The 15,698-nt window shown below is 39.3% G+C and overlaps 1 protein-coding gene across 2 annotated transcripts in view; it reads left to right on the top strand.

The window, feature by feature from the left end:
- Positions 1-15,698, top strand: part of PITPNB (phosphatidylinositol transfer protein beta) — a 68,317-nt gene that overhangs the window by 37,921 nt on the left and 14,698 nt on the right. For both annotated transcript variants that reach the window (XM_032138045.2, XM_032138046.2), the window contains exon 8: positions 8,182-8,259. In XM_032138045.2, coding sequence (XP_031993936.1) covers positions 8,182-8,259 — 78 coding nt within the window. The remainder of the gene's footprint in view (positions 1-8,181; positions 8,260-15,698) is intronic.

Here is a 15,698-nt window from a genome sequence, read left to right as displayed (position 1 = left end):
AGAAGGGCTTTCTGCTTCTTGGAGCTATGCGGTGGCTACCCGGCTCTTTAGACCTGAAAAGAGCTTTTGTTTATTAGAAGTCTGTGGCTGAGATCCAGCCAGTCCTAGCCAGGCCTATGGTTGCCAAATGCTGCTTTGGTTGTTTTCTTCGGCATGAGCAGAGACACACTTGATCTCAGTAGAGAGTACCATGTCTTTTTGCTGTTAAAATGAACCTAGACGTTCATTTCTGTCTTAAAAATGTGTTACTTATCACTAGGGTGTGTGATGCAAAAACTCTTTATTAAAGTGTGTGCATACTAAAAACATGAGAATTGTGACCCAGCTCCTAACTCAAGATGAATGCATGTGATAGTAGCTTTCCTGAACTTAGGGGGAAAGCATCTCAAATACATGTTTTGAGGTAGCAGTGATTTTGCTTATGCTTAAGAAATTTCTGTTTGTCAAACGCTTGTCTCATTTCGCCTTTACTGCACTGTGAAACAGACTGTTGTCAAGGTCTTTTGTAAGAGATTTTTTCCTCCATCTTCAAAGAAGATATAAATAAATGTAGGCATGGTTTCTATTAAAAAGAAATGTGAAAATGTTTCCTACATTATTCCACTGCCTTACATGGTCACACACTTTCAGGTCATTTCCAGTAGTAGCTTTAGAGAATGTCCACTATATTCGAAGGCATGGTTGGATAGTGCCCTCTTGTGGGAAAACAACATATTGCTTATGTCATGCTTGCTTTAAACATTAGCAAGGATTTTAAAATTTTATTAACTGGGTGCAGTGGCTCACGCCTGCAATCCCAGCACTTTGGGAGGCTGAGGCAGGCAGATCACCTAAGTTGGGAGTTCGAGACCAGCCTGACCAACATGGAGAAACTGTCTCTACTAAAAGTACAAAATTAGCTGGGCGTGGTGGCACGTGCCTGTAATCCCAGCTACTCGGGAAGCTGAGGCAGGAGAATCGCTTGAACTCGGGAGGCGGAGGTTGCAGTGAGCCGAGATCGCGCCATTGCACTCCAGCCTGGGCAACAAGAGCAAAACTCCGTCTCAAAAAAAAAAAAAAAAATCGGTGCGTACAAGCATGTTTTGTACAAAATGCTTTTTCACTAGAACCCATTATTAATTTAAAGTTTATTCCTAATTTCTTCCATGTTTTAAAAGTAAAAAGGAGGGGAGGGTAATGGAGGTGATGGGGGTGTGAATAGGATTTGCTCTAGTTCCTTGGGTGGGGGATAAAATTCTCTGAGAGCCAGAAAATGTTTTTGAGCAGCTCATGGCAGATATTTTTAAAGAAATAAGCATAAACAGCTCCAAGCCAAGTTTTTAAAGTGCATTTCTTTTTTTTTTTTTTTTTTTTTTGAGACGGAGTCTCGCTCTGTCGCCCAGGCTGGAGTGCAGTGGCGCAATCTCGGCTCACTGCAAGCTCCGCCTCCCGGGTTCACGACATTCTCCTGCCTCAGCCTCTCTGAGTAGCTGGGACTACAGGCGCCCGCCACCATGCCCGGCCAATTTTTTTTGTATTTTTAGTAGAGACGGGGTTTCACCATGGTCTCGATCTCCTGACCTCGTGATCTGCCCTCCTCGGCCTCCCAAAGTGCTGGGATTACAAGCGTGAGCCACCGCGCCCGGCGTTAAAGTGCATTTCTTATAAAAGCCCCTTTTCAGCCGTGTAAACTCTTTTTTATGGAAGGCTCTCTAGGCTGAGAGGGAGCAAGCATCCCTTCAGGTACTTGAGTCTAATCAAATGGTAGAGTGTAAATCACGTTTTTTCAATAAAGGATCATGGTTGGCTTTGGTGTCACACAGGGCAGCATCTGAGTCGTGGCTCTTCTGCGCAGTGATGTTGGACTCTGGCAAAGAATTTCACTTCCCTGCCCCTAGTGGCGGTGATAGTCCAGTACCTTTATTTCAAGTTTTTGAGTATTAACTGGGAGAATGTGGGGGCCTGACACATAAGTGTGTGCTTCAAAATGGTAGCAGGAATGATGTTGCTTATTGGATTTTGTTCTTACTTTTAAAAAAGTTTACTTTTTTTCATATTTTAACGTTTTCATATTGAATATTTGTTAACTTAATGCTAATGGACTAAATGGAATCTTGAGACTTAGAAGCTAAAGGCCAAATCATGAACTAACATTTAGAGTGAGAGAGGGTGTTTTCCCCCATTTCAGTTTAAGGAAATTGATATATGTTCAGTGATTTACTATCATTTAAGGAAACATGCCTTTTGTAAATAAAACTTTTCTAAACGTAGCACTTACATTTCAGGTATATGCAGTATAATTTTAAAATATGTAATGTTTAACAAGCACCTTTATGGAATTAACTTGTTTGTTAAAACTCATTTCATTGGTGTACAGAGTTTGAAATGTCTTCATTTTTAAGTGCTATAATGTATAAACATATATTAGTAATAAATACAATATTACAATAATAAATATATTCTATATTTGTACATGAACTGCCCAAAGCAGGAACCCACCTCCTCCTGAGGAGAGTGCTGGGGTGTAGCCCATGGGCAGCTGCTTAAGGCAGCTCACTAGCTCCAGTAGCTCTGGGCTATACAGGAATCTCAAGAGCTTGCTCCGTTGGGCCTCACTTTCCCATCTTATCCTGGAGCACAGCTATTTGGTTTCCTTGCTGTGTTGTAGGATATGGAGTGTGTCACATAGCCATCTGGTTGTAACCTTTTCTTGGTGCTGAAATTCTGATTTCTTTCTCTTTCTCTATTAATTTGTATCCTTCCAAAGGCTTTAGGAGTCTGCCTTCATAAACATGACAGTATTGGTGATAAGAATAAGATCAGAAAGAATGGAATGAGCGATTAGTTTAGTTGTGCTCTAGCCTAGCAGTGCTCCCACCACCCACATGCCAGGCTCACCCCCACCATCTCAGGACTCTGTGGAGGGTCTCTATGAGATCAGAAAGATTACCAAAAAAAAGTGTTATGTTCAGGGTTGTAGATTTGACTGCATTTCTCAGTTCTCAATACAGTTGTTTAAAATTCAGCTTTTAGGATTCATTGGTGGAAAGCCAGTAAGGTTTAATGAGAGGGCTGAATTACAGAATATTTTTTAATGCAGTTTTGTCCCTCTGAGGTACATTCAGTAACAGAAACTAGGCCAACAAGTTATTGACAATTAGTGGTCCTTTGGGAATGTGCTTTAATGAATAGATAAGAATGATTTGTAATTAGCATAATAATTATATGCAAATGAATGCTTCTGAATTGCTCTAAAACACTTCTGAACTGTTTAAACAGCCCTCCTGAGATCTTGTTACTCTATTAATTTGTGTAGCAAATCTTTTTTTCATAGATCATGCAAAGATAAACTTCAGCCCAGCCCCTGTCCGAATGATTATGTATTCCAAGGTAGTAGGACCTGAATTAATGAGATTTACTTATACTATATTAATGGTACTCTGTGGGAACCTGAAAGGTTGAGGAGTCACTGGGGAGATGTAATTAAAAATAGAAAAGAAAGCTGCTTCTTTGAAAATAACTGTTGAAATCAGTTTCTTAAACAAGTTAGTAAATGTTATTTCTCTTTACACCTCTGTTACTTGCTTTTGCAAAATTTAATGCAAACATTTTTTTTAATGGGCTTACTTACTCTTTGGAGTCTCGCTTGAATTTTGTCAGCTCGAGTTAGTTATTCGTTTGGCATTAGGGTCAACAGTGATAGGATCCAGGAACTCATTTAGGTGCCACAATACTGGAAAATTCAGGGCAGTGCTAATAAATGATGTTTGTTATTTATCTTCATATTTAATTCAGCTTTAAACCCCATCCTGGGCTTTATTTTTAGGATGCGATTAGAGGAAATAAGCCTTGCTAAGTTGAACTGCAATACCCATGCATTTAAAACTTAATGATTATTTTTGAGCTATTTTAATAGACACCTAATTAATCATTGTATGCTAAAGGAAAGCATTTTATATAGCAAGCTGCAGGATCCTAATGTCTGTCTCAAGCTTTTGTGCTTGCCCAGTAAAACACCCCCTCTCCACAGGATAGAAAATAGGGGTTGATCTTTTATAAGCAGGTGCCAAGGAGTTGCTAATGCTTGTGGTTTGGGTCCTCTTTTCCTTGGTTTACACTTAGCCTCACCTCTGGTAACCCATGCATGGTTATTTAAGCAATTTCTGGTGTCTGGAGCTCATCTCAGTTTTTCCACAAGCTGTCAAGAAACTCCTACCAGCCTGCCCCCCACCTCCTACTCACTTCCCCATTCATAATTAGGAGTTAAATCTGGGCTCAGGGACATTTAGTTTGGCTCAGCACAGACAGATTTTGTACTTTCATTTGGGGGGCGGCCACTATGCTCAAAGATTCATGAAACTAATATTCTTTGTATTCGAAATGAATCTGGTTTCTATTGAGAGTTTCTGTTAAGATCTGTAGTGAGTAACAGATGTACGCCCAAGAGGTAGCACAACTTTAGTATTCCAGTGACAGAAAACAGTTATTTATAAGAAATTAATGAGTGTAGTCTGTGACTCCAGTGTGGAGCTCAGTAATCCATTTATTTACCATATTATATTTTATTTTGTTCTCTGAAGGCTATCCTGCCTTTTTTTCTTAAATAAGAGTTTTCAATTAAATAGAGTTGTATTAACACTAATCCGAATATACCTTATGCTGATACTATTGTATTTTTTCGTTGTTCAGGCACTATTATTGGTGGAGCAAGTAGTGTCTAGGGATATTACACCTAACTTGATAATGATGGTTTTACTAAGCTCTTATCCTGGCCAGGCCTCTGGGCATTATACAGATAATTAAAATTGAATCTTAAAAAATTTTAAACACAATGCACCTTAGCAATAAGATTTTTCTACTTTTAAACATGATTTTAAAACCCATTTTAAAAATGCATTTCCTTGGCCTGGTGAATTTGCTCTCTTTTTTTTTCCCAAGATTACAGAAAGTGCATAGCAAATTCAGCCTTCAGAATACCCAGGAGCTGAAGACTCAAGTAGGCTACAGCTGTCTTCACCCACAGTATTCTAAAAGAACTAATGAGATGAGAAGTCTGCAGCTGGTGGCAAGCACAATAAACCATGAGCCAAGGGCTTCTCTTCATCAGAGCCTCCCCTTTCCCCATGGGATCCCGAAGGAGACAGAATACTAACAAAGCCAGCAGGCTGTCTCATTCCACACTATTGCTCATTTGCAGCTATAATTGGTAGCTGAGGTTGCATTCTGTATGCTGAAACTGTCATACATGAAGGAATATATTTGTTCATTGTGATACGGATGTAAATTGGCCAGTTTTCAGATACAGCAAGACCAAACTAGGTACCCAACAGTGAAAATGTAGCAAAGACGATACTGTTCAAAAAATTAGGTGTATGTTGTGGAAATACAAAACTGAGGTTGTTAAAAAGCTACTTCCTGCTTCTTAATATCTTGCCACTTAATTCAGCTGATTAAACATTTACATATTCTTCATATTCAAAGTAACGTAAAACAGGAATTCCTGGGTTTTGACAAGATTTATTATTCTCATCTTTCAAAGTTAAATTGCTATTGTTAATAATTGGGTTTTGTTATGTTTTCAGTATAATATCTTTAATATTTTTTGCTTTGTATTCAAGAGGAGAAAAAGCAGAGAGAGGAAGACTTCATTTCATATATGCATATGTATATGTGTATGATATTTTACATACACACAGTTGTGCTTCATAGGAAAATCCACTTTTGATATCTCTAGTGCTGCGGCTTCTTGGTATTTTTGAAATGTGGTTTGATTGTCTGGCATTTGTTGACACGTTTTGCCATCATCCTGTGAGGTGTACCAGAATGTGCCCAGGACTGAGGCTAAGGAGGCTTGAGTTGAAGTGCTGGAGTAGGTGAGCCCTGCCACTTCCTCATCAGACTGTGGTTTTAGCATCTGTCAAATGAAGGAGCTTGGGTGGTCTTTAAGGTTCACTTTACTTCTGTGATTCTGTGAATCCATAGTTCAGATTTTTCTCCTGTTAAACATGATTTTAAAATTCATTTTAAAAGTGCGTTTCCTTTGCTGGTTTTGTTTGGTTTTGATTCTGACAGTAATTGTCTCCATTCTCTGTTGGCAGTTAACAGGTACTTCCTGGGGTTTGAGTTACCTGTTCTTTGCTTGCTTCTTTCTTTATCCCAACTAGACTGATTCTTTAAGAGCCAGAACTGTGCTAGTTCTCCTTTACTTTATCTGTTTCCTTGAATTAGCTCTTATTAATAACATCTGGTGTGCTACCTGCGATATGGTGGCTGTTCAATAACTGTATTTTGATTGAGGGAAATGATGCTGAACGTGATTATTTGATACAATGTTAAATACTTTCAATGTTTGAAAAAAAATGAGCTTGGTTTTAGGTTTTAATTCCAAGTCTCTGACCTAGAAGAAAATGCTTTATGGTGTTACAGGTTTATTTATGTTAATAGAGTAGCTTATTTCTCATTGTGAATCCAGGTCTTGAAACCACCTGTACACACAGTTGATTCTTTTGTCAATCAGAAGTGGAGTTATTCGTTTTTAGGATGCAGTTCAAAATTGTAGTTTAAGAATTCACACTTGCTGACAGTAACTGATGTTTCTGCTTCTTTGCCCAGACATAGGAAGTAAGTCCAGTTGTCCAGCTCCTTGCAGACTGTCCATCCCAGTTTGTCGTTCCTGGATAATGCTGATGCCTGTGGCTGTGCCACATTGCATATTGTAAAACATTAAGACCCAGTATAGCCAGACCTATTTGCTGTTTAATAATTTGAGCTTATTGTTGGTCCTTTTTGTAGACAACCTTTAGAGAGGCTTCAAGTTCTGGGTCACATATTTACACAGTTATCTTTCTTTAAAGTTTTGTTTTCTCTCTGAACTGAACATTTTTCCTGCCTCACATAATTTGTTTGTAACTTTCTCTTTAGGAATTATTAGCATGGCATATGCACTTACTGAGTAACTGTTGAGTTTTGAGTGGCTGCTTCTCAACGTGTTTTTTTGTTTTTTTTTGATTTGTGGAAAGTTCGTACTATACTGTAGAGCATGTTCAGTTCTTGCTTTTGCTCGTACTGCCCTTATCTCTAGAACAGTGATTTTTAGTTAAGTTTTCATATCTGACTTATCTGGGCATTTTTTACTAAGTATGGGGTCTCTTCACGAATTCTGTGAAGGACCCCAGAGTCAGAAAGTCTGCTCAAGAAGGAAGGGACTCTCCCTGCCTCTCTCTCTTTGCAGTGTTTTAAACTGACCAACCGACCACGGTCAAGTTATTGTTGCAAGTCTCTCTTATTATTATTAATCTGGGCTCTAGCTCTTCAAAAATAATTTTATCTTTTCTTCTGGAGAGAGAGAGAGAGATTGTGTGTGTGTGTGTGTGTGTGTGTGTGTGTGTGTAATGACGAGAACTTTTGTAAAGCAGATAGATTTTAAAAGATTTTCTTTTTTCATTTCCTCCATTCTGTCAGGAAAAGGATATCCTAAGGGAAACAGAATTTGCACACACTAGAACCCTGAATAAAACCTTCATTTTAGAGCCGTTCCTCTGTGGTATATAACTGAGGCAGTCCCGTGACACCCCTCCTTCGCCTCCTTTGACAGTGAGGGGCTGACGTGAGTGCAGTCCTTCTATGAGGAAGTCAAACCATGTGTATCCCAGGGCTCTCTGAACAAGGGTTTGGAGAGGCCAGTCAAGAAATTGCGATGTCCACCACAGACCCAGCTGTAGGAAGAGGTTGGGGATGCTGCAGAATCGGTAGTTCTGATTTTGTTCCCAGCCACAGTAGTTGCTGTGGCCAGCATTAACAGTCCAGTGTCGTCATTTACCTGTAGTGTCAAAACTGGGATGGGTATGTTTCATTCTTTGAATGTGATTATCCATATATCAAAATGTTTAAATTATTTAAAAAACTGTTGGAAGATTTGTTCTTGGAGACAGCTGTCCAGTAACCAGTCAGAATGGATTGCTAGTCCAGGACTTTTATTATTTCTTATTATGTAGTTATTTAGCCCAAGGTAAAAGCTTAAAGCAAAGGAAGCCAAACTGAAAACAATGTCTTAAAGAAGCAGTTTTCTACTTTTACGCAAAAGCACAGTGAGTCTAATTGATTTCTGTCCTGTGTTTTGGTAGCTGCGAAGAGCTGTTCTGGCAAGGTTAAAGAATATTCTCTGGTTTTCTTCTCTGCCTCTGACTTTGTTTTGCTTTGCAGGACTACAAAGCTGATGAAGACCCAGCATTATTCCAGTCAGTCAAGACCAAGAGAGGCCCTTTGGGACCCAACTGGAAGGTACTGGATGCTGACCTTTCTGACAGGCAGAGTCTTGGCAACAGAATACTTGACAGGTCCTGAGTCTTGAAGAGCTGGTGACGTTTAAGTGAAAAATAGAAATGGCACAAAAATAGTTTTATTTGCGATAAGGACTTACAGCCAGTTGCAGTTGGCCAGCAAATCTGTGCTGCATTAACAAACAGAACAGAGCCAGACTGTCACTTTCAGCATAATGCTGCTCCAATAACTCTTAAAAGAGACAAGTGATTTAGTCTTTGGGGATTGTAGTGTTCTGAGACCTGAAGCAGTATAAAAATCCATGTTAAATGAAGGTTTCTAGTTTAACTTTAGTCTTAGTAAAAACTGAACAAGCTCCCTTCACCCAAGCTCATATTCCTGGACTTTTAATAGTTATATTTTTGGAAAGCAGGACACGAGCGAGCAATTTTTGTGGCAAGTAGTTTTTATATTTGTTTTTTTTTTTTTTTTTTTTGAGACGGAGTTTCCCTCTTGTTGCCCAGGCTGGGTTGCAGTGGCGCAATCTGGGCTCACTGCAGCCTCTGCCTCCCAGGTTGAAGTGATTCTCCTGCCTCAGCCTCCCGGGTAACTGGGATTACAGGCATGCGCCACCATGCCTGGCTAATTTTGTATTTTTAGTAGAGACGGGGTTTCTCCATGTTGGTCAGGCTGGTCTCGAACTCCCGACCTCAGGTGATCCACCTGCCTTGGCCTCCCAAAGTGCTGGGATTACAGGCATGAGCCACTGCGCCCGGCTAAATAAAGTGCACACCTTTACTTTATTCATGGAAGTAAGGTAATGTCAAGGTAATAATTTAAATTGCTATAGAAATATAATGCATTTTAAAGACATCTACTAAACTAAATGACAGATCCTTAAAGAAGTCTTAATGTGTTATTGGCAAGTTACTACAGCTAATTTGACAAGAGAAGAGCATAAAAACTTAAACATGCCCGGAGCGTATTTTTCACTCACAGGGTCTTACTTGGTAACCAACCTGTCTGTGCTGAAGCCAGTTACGGGTCATCGATAAATGATGTCTAGGTACTAGTTGTTGCATGCAGATAGAGGATTATTGTTACAGCCCCACAGAGAACTCACTGAGTGGTTCTCCCTGCGCGTTAGACTGTTTTGTGGACTGTCTTGTGCATCAACTAAAAGGAAAAATGAATTTGACTTTGGTTTATAAGAAATGATTCATAACTATCTTATTTTCACTTTTGTTCTCTGGGTAGAGTTTAGTTCAAAATTCTCCCAGTTTTAATACTTAGCATGTTAGGCCAATCTTGCATTATTATAAAGAACCTGAGATTGGGTAATATATAAAGAAAAGAGGCTTGGGCCAGGCATGGTGGCTCACGCCTGTAATCCCAGTACTTTGGGAGGCTAAGGCAGGTGGATCACCTGAGGTCAGGAGTTCAATACCAGCCTGGGCAACATGTTGAAACCCCATCTCTACTAAAAATCCAAAAATTAGCTGGATGCGGTGGTGCTTGCATGTAATCCCAGCTACTCAGGAGGCTGAGGCAGGAGAATCACTTGAACCTGGGAGGTAGAGGTTGCAATGAGCTAAGATTGCACCACTGCACTCCAACCTGGGCGACAGAGTGAGACTCCGTCCCCCCCAAAAAAAAGAAAAAGAGGTTTAATTGGCTCACGGTTTTGCACACTGTACAGGAAGCATAGTGCTGGTATCTGCTTTTGGGGAGGCTTCCGAAAGCTTACAGTCATGGTAGGCAAAGGAGGAGCAGGCGTCTCACATGGTGGAAGTGGGGCAGGGAAGTGTGCCATGCACTTTTATACAACCAGATCTCATGTGAACTCAGAGTGAGAGCTCACTTATCACCAGGGGGTGGCCCAAGCCATTCATGAAGGATCTGCACTCATGATCCAAACACCTGTTAGAGGCTTTACCTCTAACATTAGGGATTGCATTTCAACATTGGGGATTACATTTCAGCATGAGATTTGAGCAGGGACAAATTTCCAATCTATATTACCCAGAAAGTGATATATACCACTTATAAATTAACAAATTCAGCCTGCTTGATGTTAATTTGCTTTAATGGATTTAGAAAATGTCCCCACCCTTTTCCAGATTTCTAGCTTCAGACTTTAGAACTCAATCTTAGTTGGAGGAGAAGCCCTTTGAGATTTCACACTGGTCTTCTAAACAAGGACACCATGCCAGAGAGCAGCCCAGATGGTGGCTACCTCCACTGGTGCTGTAACTTCTAAAAAAGTACATCTTGTTCCAGTGAGTAGTAGCTGTAGCTGACAATACTTTTACAGGGAGTAAAGGGGTATGAGGTTGAGACCCAGAGGTGAATTAAATATTGTATTTTCTTGAAATTATTAGCTTTTCAAGTATAAACATTAAAAGACAATGCTACATTATGTGGTGGACTTTATGTTTGGGCTCAGATCCTTCCTGTAGGAACTCCTGATTTTATAACAGGCAGCAAAAGTAGTTTGATACTGTGACTTCTACTGATTTCTAACTTTTTAGAAACTTGGAATATATACCAGGTCTGGCCTGATTTTTAACTGATATTGCTATGTCTTTTATTATTGACTAATGATTGAAATTCTAGAATAGGTTTAGTTCTTAGAAATAATGTGAATTTTATATTTCTGCAGATTGCAGAACTGCGGTTTTTTTCCATTTTCCCCCCTGTGTTAAACAGTAACTTATTAGGCTGGTAGGGTGCTGGTTGTTTCTGCCCATTTGCCTGTTGATTGTTCATTTTATCCAGATGGTGGTGGATCCAGCTACTCTTATAAATTGAGCTACTGCCTGATTGAATTTCTGTGAATTACCGTGATCTCAGAAATAACTAGTGCAGTCAAGAATAACTAATAATAATTAAGCCATCCACTTGCTGCTGTGGAGGGAAATAAAGAGTAAGAAGATAGCTGATAATATGGCATACAGGAAAATAGGAACCTTTGGACTTGATCTTACCAGTGTCTTCTGTAAACATGTTCAGCAGGCCCTCTGTGCCAATTACAGTCCTGGTGGAGGCACTGAGGGTAGCACTAGGGAACGATAATAGTTGGAAATTTTTATACTTCTGAAATGCAAGGAAGAAATAGGGAACAAACATGATAATTATGGCTTAAAGGAAGAAGAAATCTTATTGTGGACCCGCTTAACCAGGGTTGTGTGGAAGAATGTTCTTATAGAAGAGCTGCCTGGTAGTTCCACAGTCTCTCTCTCAAAAGGCCTCCGTGAGCCATCCCACACATACCCTTCAGCAGAAACCTGCCTTACCAGTACAGATTCCAAAGTCTATTCAAAGCTAAATGTAAATCCTATGATTTCTTTGAAACTTTTCCTTACTTGTCTGATGGTGGTATTTTCCCTCTGAATTATTGCAGTATTTACTTCCTGTCTGCACCAGACTGACTGGGGTAAAGAAACTTTTCCTTGGTACCAGGTGCTATATACAAGGTTATATTTAATCTTTACAACCTTCCTGTGGTGTAAGTTCAGCTGCTTTATTTTATATAGTTGAGAAACTTGGGCAGAGAAACACATGTAATAGTTGTAGGAGAAACAGCACAATGTCTGCCATATCTGGAACACCTGATTTGGTGGTAGTTACAGCAGTGCGTAAGGTATGGAGATGTAGCAGGTTTTAACTCTTAATCCAGTGACTCCTAGATCACCATTCTGTACCTTTTATGCCCTGTTGCATCATTGGCAATTGTGTGACTCCCTATTCATGGTATTTGCCAGAATTTGATAATTTCTGTTACACTAGTGGTACGTTTTCAATGGTCAGGGAATCTGTAAGTGTCGGAGGCACTAAGGGAGATCCATTAAAAAGCCATTGGGAATCTACACAAGTTGTAACAGCCCTCACTGTGAGCCTTGATTTCCACATCTCCAAAATGGAAATGATTTTAGTAACTACCTCAGAAGGTAGTTGTAAAGACTGGGTGAAATAATGTTAAGTTCCCTGCACAGAGGAAGTGCACAATCAATGTTAACTGTTATTGTCATCATGCTTTTGTCTTTTGTCTCTTGGGGTTGCTGAGATCTATAAATGTGCCCCTGTATTTATGACGTGTAATTCTTATCTGTCTAGTATCCAGAGAGTTCCCCTCATTCTAGAATGTGTTCCCCTCATTCTGGTATCTAAGGATTGATAAACACATCCGGGTTCACGTGTCTTTACCCCTCATGGTTATATATGTTTAATGAGTGATTTTATTTGGTCATCCATAAAGCAGAGAGCCACATGGTTTAGAGAGGATTCACTAGCTGGGGATGATGAGGTTGCTAAGGAATATATTTTCATATTTTCCACATTTGTTAAGAGTACAGACAATTTTTTTTAGCCTATGATGTGATACATATCTTTTATTTTTAAAAAACTACAAACCCAGAGATGCAGGCCTCAGTTGTATATTTATTTTCCCTCTGAAGAAAGAATTTTTAAAATCTGAGTGCATAAATTATATTTTTGTTACTTAGGGTTCAGCACTTGATGAAGTGACTGTGTGCATAGTAATAGGAAAGCGATTTATAACCTGATTAAGATTTTTGCTTCAAGGCAGAACTGTGCATTTCTGAAGGATGTAAATGTCTTGCTTCTCTATAGCACTGTGTGCACGTGTGTTTGTGTGTGTGTGTGTGTGTGTGTGTGTACCTGTTTCCATTTGTTTTTAGCTTTTCAGTTTCCCTTCTCTGATTTGGGTGAGGAATTATCATTTTAATAGATTGAAACACTATCTTTGAAGATTATGGTTTCATTTTTATCCCATGGCAAGGCCTCATTTCTTCCTTCATTTAAGCCAGACACCTCTTGAAGATTTAAGCTTCTGTGTCTACAAATACATGATAGTTAATAATTAGGCTCTAAAGGTCTTTGTAAGAGGCTTTGTCAAAGCGTCTCTTCCTTATAGGGCTTCATTTGTCTCGGAAGTCTTAGCCAGAGCTCTGAACTTTGGAATATATAAGGGGATCAGGTCAAATAAATAAGTTGATCCAGAAATTATGGTGGTTTTTAAATTATCTTTATGTACATGTTCTTTCTCATCATAAAGGCATGCCCCATTTGTCTTCTGTGTTAACTCTAGCCTGAGCAAATGCTCCAGCAGTCTGAGGTTGGCCTTTCAGGTTTTCATACTATTTAGCTGCTCAGTCAGCTTTAGACTCATTCTAGAACAGCCGTAGAGGCCATTCTGGATCCTTCATGCCAGTGGAGGGAAACCATATTTGTGCATTATAGAGATGTTAATTTGTTTACTGCCGTGCTACCAAGATGTCTTTCTTTTTCTACCCCATGTCTGTGAAAAGATGTTGGTACCCTTGGTGTCAGTGACCTAAGATAAGGAAACTGCAATTTTTTTTTGGCCAGGGATAGGAGGAGTAGAAGTGAGTGATGAGGGAGAAGTTGAAATTCAGGTGTGGAAATCTCTTTTGAGATAGAGAGTGGCAGGAAAGCCACTCAGAGACTCAAGTGGCTTATGAGCAGTGTTTTTTACTTGTTAGCCGCCCTAGTGGAAAGACGGGGAGGTGCTCTCTTGTTTCTTAGCCTCGACATGTCTGTGAGGTCCAGGGAGGATACGAAGCATTTGAAAACATGTTCCCTCCCTGTAATCTCATATTTGAAACCCCATAGTGGGTGTCATAAAGAGGCTTAGTAATTAGTTTCTGGTTAGACCACATTTTGGATTATGTATAATAAAGCAGACCTTCAAGCATGGCTGATTTTTTTTTAATATCTAGTTTGATGACTACATTTTTTATTTGATTTTTAAAATAAATATATAGCACATAGTATGTACTAATTATATTAACTCCTACAGAAGATATCAAAAAAAAGCTGTTCCATGTCTTTAAGGAGCTAAGTGCCCAAAGAATGAAACTGATTAATTCTAACCTTATCTTGGCTATGGAATGTCTGTTCTCAGACAGAGTTGAAGGATTCAGGCACAGACGAATGAATGTCTTATTCAGGTTCAAGAAGTGATTTGGCAGCGTGAGCTTCTTGCAGAGATTCTTCCAGACACTTCCAGAAACAAAGTTCTCTTCATGAGTTTCATTTGAAGGTGAACTTGGGGTTTTACTTGAAAATAGTGTCACTCCTGGAGTAATCAGACACAAGCATGAAGCATTTAACATAGTCCTCTTTAGTAAAATGGGTGTGAGCCACACAAAAAATTAAGTTTGGAGGAACATGGAAAATGTGACTGATTATCCTCTCACAGGCAGTAAGCTTTCCTGTCTGGATCTTATTTCGCCTATTTTTGTGAAACTAGATTAACCTACAATTAGTTCAGTCTTTTTAAACTCACATTTAATCTCACGTTTACTTCTTCCATTTAATATTTTCCATTTGCCCCACCAGATGGGACTCCCCCACCTTTGAATGCCACTAGAGTCTTGCCGATGACCTTCTCATGGCTCCTGGTGTGTCTTGGGTCAGGGCGGTGGTTTATGTATTCCCTCTGTCTTCCTTCCCCCCACCTCCTCCATCTCCTGTTGTTCACACTGAATTTTAAACGATAGGCTTTGCGTCTGACTTAACCTTGATATGGGTCAGTGCCAAGCGGGGAGGTTTGCTCATAGTGGGGGCTTGTAAGTATTTGCTAGATTCAAGGTAACTACCTTAAACCAAATAAAAATCAAATATTGGACTTCCCATGTATTTACAGAAATATAATGTCCAATGTAGGTCTGTCCAAATGGCTACTAAAATAAATGGTTACCTAAATAAAGTTTAGGTTACCTAAATAGAGAGAATAGCTGAGTTGGGGAATGGGGTTCTGCTTGAAATTTCAGTACATAGACGTCACATATATTTTGTAATCTTGTGTTGATATTTACTGATGCACACACACTGGCAGCACTCCCAGCAGTGCATTTATTTTTAACTTTCTTGGTGAAATCTGGGTTGGAAACTTAACATCATAAAATCAGCAGCTGAAATTAAGCATTCACATTGCCTAAAATTGAAAAATGAAAACATGAAGACAGTTATGAGCCTTATAGAAACTGCTGTGTCTTTGCAAAGCATTAACTCTGGTTCAGTGTAGCACATACCTATTCCATCTTCATCCCAACACAGTTTTAAATAGGAAAAAGTATGTGTAAACTTGACAAGTCTCATGAAACTGAAGGGACTGTATTTTTAGAAAATACATTTCCAGAATGCCTTTGGATTCTTTTTAAAAAATGTTAAATCTCTTTTACGTTTGTTTATATTTGTTTGTCACAGATTCGAGAAACTAGTTCTTGTGGATAACATGCACTGATTGCTCACTCTTCCAGTTAAACACGCTGTGTTTTGTTTAGTTACATTATGTGCCTCTAGTATACATTATTCCCCCTAAGACCTCATCCACATACCTTAGAGTAACCTAATATGTGTTGTTAAATTAAAAACATGACTCGGGCTTGGGAGTTTCATTTACAGTTAGAAAC

Source organism: Hylobates moloch, unplaced genomic scaffold (genome assembly GCF_009828535.3).
Source record: "Hylobates moloch isolate HMO894 unplaced genomic scaffold, HMol_V3 SCAFFOLD_19, whole genome shotgun sequence".
In the NCBI taxonomy this organism is placed as follows: domain Eukaryota; kingdom Metazoa; phylum Chordata; class Mammalia; order Primates; family Hylobatidae; genus Hylobates; species Hylobates moloch.
The sequence above is the reverse complement of the archived record's forward strand: the minus strand, read 5'-3'. Positions and strand labels throughout refer to the sequence as shown.